Source organism: Talaromyces amestolkiae (assembly GCF_001896365.1).
Source record: "Talaromyces amestolkiae strain CIB chromosome Unknown scaffold5.1, whole genome shotgun sequence".
In the NCBI taxonomy this organism is placed as follows: Eukaryota; Fungi; Ascomycota; class Eurotiomycetes; order Eurotiales; family Trichocomaceae; genus Talaromyces; species Talaromyces amestolkiae.
Genome location: NW_024468041.1, coordinates 825131 through 831130, shown reverse-complemented (window position 1 = coordinate 831130; position 6000 = coordinate 825131). Strand labels below are relative to the sequence as shown.

The 6000-nt window shown below is 43.7% G+C and overlaps 1 protein-coding gene across 1 annotated transcript; it reads right to left on the bottom strand.

The window, feature by feature from the left end:
- Positions 1 to 3351: 3351 nt before the first annotated feature.
- On the bottom strand, positions 3352 to 4771 carry BHQ10_003387 (uncharacterized protein; the record flags this gene model as incomplete). The annotated part of the gene is made up of 2 exons (XM_040875637.1): positions 3352 to 4045; positions 4551 to 4771. The coding sequence occupies 2 exons, from the start codon at positions 4769 to 4771 to the stop codon at positions 3352 to 3354; spliced, it is 915 nt and encodes a 304-aa protein (XP_040731891.1).
- Positions 4772 to 6000: the final 1229 nt, after the last annotated feature.

Here is a 6000-nt window from a genome sequence, read left to right as displayed (position 1 = left end):
ACAGAGCGCCTTTCCATTAAGAACGCTGCTTAACATTCAAAACAACGTCCCAACGACCGCAGAAGCGAGATTTGACCCCTTGGTATGGTTCTTGGCCAATCAAGGTGATGAATGGAGAATATATGCGTGTGTTCCTGATGGTCCCAGAACAGTAGGTTATAGTATATAGCCGTTTGTTTATTTCTTCACTTTCTTACAAGCTTTAGAGAATCATTGATCTTTGGCATGGAAGCATCCTTCGCGAAGACAGTGCATTACAACTCCTCATTATCGTTGATATGATATGCGACTGGGCACGGGAAATCTATCGAAAAGAAATCATGAAATGTTTTGCGTCTGCCGCATTGGACTCAAGAGGGATCACACCAGGTGTGATCCCAGCAGACAGTCACATTTCTTATAATCTATTCTCTGAAGAAGAAACATTTACGAATCAAAGTGGTGAGGATTCTTCGGCCGGAAATAGCGATTTACCGAATTCTCACCCTGACCACGATCTTACTGGGAACTCCGTCGATCTCGGATTCACTAATCACTTCGTCAATGATGAGAATGAAAACATCATAATCCTTGATGAATCAAATCCATCTAGCGAAGAGGCTTCTACACCAAGCACAACATACGATGCTGTCACTGGCTCTTTCGACACGCTGGCGGTATTAGACGTGGAAATGGTTGACTCGGGCCATGAAGATCTGAGCGATGCCATATCAACCGAAATCGAAATACAACATGCTGTGATTAGACATGCAAACGACGTTACGTTTCTGTTTCGTACACTAACCCTTCCTGAAACCCAAGGCGATTTGATGAGAATTTTGACATCATCATCCACTACCTCGGATATTGCTCAGGCGGCTGGGAAACTCGTTATGCTTTTTTGTGGAACAAACCGAACTTTGACGCGAAGAAGCACTATGCGGTATCTGGAATCGTGGTGGACCGGTGCTAAGAGTGCAAGAGTACCATACAACAGCGATGTCGATGATGACATTGTCATCGCTCATTTCTCCTTCGAATCCTACTTTCGACAGCATGATTGGGGGCTGGTGCGAAAATTGACATGCATAATAGCTTCATCTAACACAGTTGAGACTTTAGCAAGAATCAGTAGTATCGGTCGCCCTCTAATAAATTACAGGGGAGAGCATGTATGCTCTCGAAGCGATTTTCTCAATGTTTCTCAAATCTTGAGAGATCTGTGTCACGAAGAGTCAGCCAAAAGTGGATTATCAAATCTCCATCTTGATCTATCTCAAGATTATGCCAGTTTCGAAAGAGGTAGACCGAAGTACGAATGGAAAAACAGTACACCGCAGATCAAAGACGTCCTCGGTACTCTACAGCATACAGAAGGGTTGATCAAAGAGACCACTCTTGAGGCGCTTGAACATGTGAAGTCTTCCATTATACAAATTACATCTTTCAATCTAGAGTGTGAGTTACCGCATCGGGAGATTGGAGCATTTTTGGCCAAAAAGCCAGATTCCTGGCCGGACGTTTGCCCTAGATACGCTCTTGTCGTGTTTGATCGATCAAATATCAAAGATGGCAAACTGATGGCATCAAAGATTTCCGATGCTATTTTGAATCAAGCCGTTTTCAATCAGACAGGTAGTGGTATCTCACAGGTGGACGCCAGTGCATTCACCTTATGGATGGAAATACTACGCGGGAACTTACCCGTGAATTCTGATTGGCCTTGCTAAGCCTACTACGGATTGTTGCAATCTCCTTAACATGAAACTCGTTCAGTGCTCAGTCGAAGAATCAAGGAATCTACGTGAAAGGACGAAACCTATCTAGGGATCTATTGCTAAGATTTGCTATACATACAGTAGTTTGCACCCTCAGAGTAACAACTACGGTTTGAACGAGGAAAGGCGAGAAATAGAACACGCGATCAGTATACTAGTCAATATTCAGCTCTGTCAACTCGGAACCTCTATAGAGGAATGAGAATCAAACTGCACTTAATTGTAAGGAACATGTCAAACTTAAACAATGCACCAAGTCATACTACATACAAGAATAAACATATTGCGAAAAGATCCATCGAATGAAAATAATAGCTACAAGTCAATTGATACCTACCAATGTGAAAACGGAGCTCTGTCTTGCTCCCCCTTGAGAAGAATACACCCAGTGGTCGTTTTTATCCAAAACCATGTGCGCACGTACACCCCAAATTGTTACATCGTGGTTCCAATCCTCTATCGATTCCTCAATGTTAATTGAGTCCCACGGCCCGCAAACCTTGCTTTTCGCCTGTCCGTCATAATTTTTGCTTTGTGAGAGTTTAATGCGTTCCTGCGTTTCCAGTTTCACCATCTGTCTCCAGCAGCCCATGTCGGGACGCCGAAGCTTAGAGCTATAGACTTCCCATAAGGATGGTAATAGCTCGACATCTTGTTTACAATACCGGATAATTTCCGGCTTCAGAGGACGCTCGTTGAAAACATTAAAGTTGCCCCCTTTATAGGGATCGTAAAGCCGAGTCACAGTCTCTTTTGTTCTTCGCCATGATAGTTTAACGGCAGCCGACGCGGTACTATCCCTTTGGATACACTTGGCTAGTCCTGCCACAAAGTCCATCGAACCATTTCGCGTTGCCAGTTCAAGAAGTTGGATATCAATAATCGAATTGACGGAAATGTTGTAATGGCTGTATAAGGCGTCTGAGTCATTGCGTACGTCAAAGAAAACTTTGGGGATAGTAGGACTTTGAAGGACAGCTCTGAGTGAATTGCCGTTGCTATTTTCGGTGGTAAAGATATCTCTACCGATGCTGTGGACGTCAATAATATATGTTGTCAACTGAGGTGCCACATATAAAATCAATAGAGATAAGGAACCAAGTCGACCAAGTCTGGTACCCTCAAGGTCAAAGTACAAAGAAGGAGGGTCGACTGGAAGGTTCACCAAGGTATCTAGCAGGAGAAGCAGGCTAGAAGTAGATGATATGAGGGTCGTGCTAGTTTGTGGAGTTTCTGTTGACATGCTTGAATTTACACTGTAAGTTTTATGATTTGGCCAAAGGAAAAAAATTCAGAATGCTCGAGAATGCTCGCAGAAATGGCGTCTACTATGTACTGTAGCCCAACGGTGAGGCGTTGCATGTGCTCAATGACCTCAGACCACGCCATGGGTCAGTTTCACATGGGATTTCCCCACATTCGTCTCGAGAAGCTCAATGCTCCCGAGAAATTAATTCACTACTGTATACTTCGTACACTGTTACGCTGCAAGGAAGTAACAGCAGATCAAATTTTTTTCTTTGCTACAATCTTTGCTTTACCATCTCTGGAACCAAATCCAGAGTGGAAGAGTCCTGTGCAGACAGCTTTAGTTCTAATAACGAAAACGTGAACCAAGAAACTTATAGAGCTTCTTTTCTTTGCCGTCGAGAGGATCCTCATAAGTAGCAACACTCAGGCCAAAACTCAGTCCCTTGAGAGTCCTCCTAACTTCTTCGAGAAGATCAGCTCGAAAGCTAGGGTGTTCTTGAGTTTCCAGAAAGACTTTGTCGTCTTCACAGAGAAGAGTCCGTTCCACCGCCGCTGCAGCTAGGATTTGACGAACCGCGTGCCCTCGAGGCAAAAAAGTCGCCAAAATGATATGGTGAGTTGTGACACAATAGGTGTTTATTTTTTCCCCATACGCAACGGTATAGGGATTGGGATTTGTGACCAAAATTCGCTTGAGATACTGAGCGATATGAGTTTCAATTCCTGTTACGCTGCACATATCTGCAAACCGAGCAAGCTCGATGGTGGCTGAGATTTGATATTCTGGCTCATCCAAATCGAAATTAATGTCGCGGAGGTATAGCCATTGTAAGAAAGCCTCCAGACTCTGCACCGACACAACCCCTTCCATGTCTTCCAGAATCGTTTGGAGTTGCTGTCCTTCTTTAAATCCACCCTCAAACATTGCTGAGAAATAAGTAGACTCTCTGCAGAGAAGATCTTTCGAGACTGTGTATTCATAGTCACTTGATTTGATTCGAATTTTGACGCTGGGTCCATGATACAATGGGAGAACACTAGATCATGCAATCATTAGTTTACTTATCTCTAAAATAGCGTTGCGTATACGTACCATCTTGCAAAATTTTCAGAACTCCTTATAGGTATATCTGGCATTGCCTCAAATCTTAACAAGATAGATTGATGATGGGAACAGGGCAAGTGAACAGTTCGCTCTCTCGACTCAATGGTTGTAGTGCCATGCAATGCGGGATACCGGTAGCCATCGCATTGTACACGACGTGACCTACGTAACATTATGTGCGCAACTTCAAGCCTCAAGCTATCTGCTATAGTAGTTACGCCCATGCCTCAGTCCAACGAATATGGGATGGACGATTGTCAAGGGTCCTGCGATCTGCACTTCTCTGTTTGAATTTAGCGCGCATTTCATGACATCGTCATACCGGTACACTACCGTTCTCCAATGCATATCCTTCTATCGCCAGACATGCACCTTGGAAGCTCCCAATTACCTGGAGCCTTTGCAGCCTCGTCCTTTACGACCCGCCCAGCTACAACCTCTGGAGGAGGAGGGCCTCCACCACTGGGGTGCTTGCTGACATCTGCTCGAATTCTGACTCAGGAAATGCTCCTTCTACAACAACGGCAACTGGGATTTTAGATTCCTCATTGGTAATGTTGGAGCCAAAGCCGGATGACAGTATGACTTCAAAGCTGCGTAGAAGTGCAGGCAGCTCAGATAGAGCCGCTTCGGTGGAACTGAGCTCAGATACGACCATTTATGATCAGATATTAGATCAATGAGATCTGTGAGGGAGAAAATGTCTACTTTCGTATTTTGGTAGTAAGAGCTCTGGGATTGATTTAAAAAATAAGGTGTTCGGCCGCAGACAGCGATAGGGATTGCTATGCTGAGATAATTAGAGATTATGAAAGTGATGAAAAGTGGTTACATTATTGATCCTCGAAAGAGCAAGCTTGAAGTATTTAAACCGAACAACAACAACAACAACAACAACAACAACAACAACAACAACAGGATCACGTTAGGGCTGGATGGGGTGGAACAGTCGGTCTTTCCTAAATCGGCATAATATCTCTCCGTCGGCGTCGGCATTTGGCACTCCGATTGCTCTTTTCGATAAAGCCTTATAAAGACCATCCGCTTCCTTCACGAGCAACGCCATCGTATGTAGAACAGTAAAAGGGCCTAAACGATGACAACGAGAATTCGTCCAATTCCATCGCAATTAACGTCATTCATCAACAACTCCTATCTGTAGACTCTGCTTGGCCTTGCTAAGACCAGAGGTCATGTATTCTACGGTTTGATTCAATTATCTCAATTGGAGACTTTGTTCAGTACTCAATTGAAAAGCTAACAGATTGCTCAAAAATCTGACTTGCATAATCATGTTTACGAGACCACGGGTCCTTCCATTGTATGATTCTTCATAGAGGTCTTGGCCGGCAATTTGCACCTTGAGCAAATACCGATGGTCATATATAAGCACAGAAAGTACTACGTAGTAGAAACTCCGCGACGCTATGGCTATGTTTCATTCCAGTAGGCACTAAACCGCCACCGGGGGCTTATACAGCCAACTATGAATGTAGAGTGATTTTAGAGTATGCACAATAGTTTTGGTTCTAACCTTGAACGGTTGCGGTCTATGTTAAAGGAAGCTAATGAGGCTCCATTTAACCGGATATTCTTGCCGGGATTACACTGAACACTGAATTGATCAACAATGTGCAATGTTACATAGCGTAGGGGCTAAAATTCTATCCTATAGCCCAGTAGTTATCAAAGAAACAATGATACAGTCCGCAATAACTAAAATAAGAAATATCCACGAACTTGTCAACAATTTGCGATTTGCATATAACTACCGTAATAGATTAGGCTTACGGTAATACGAGAAGCACAGATTGCTAATGTATGAATGCTCCGTCCTCACATCATGGCTTCTCCGCGTTTGCAGGTTTAATCAAGGCGTTGCCTAGG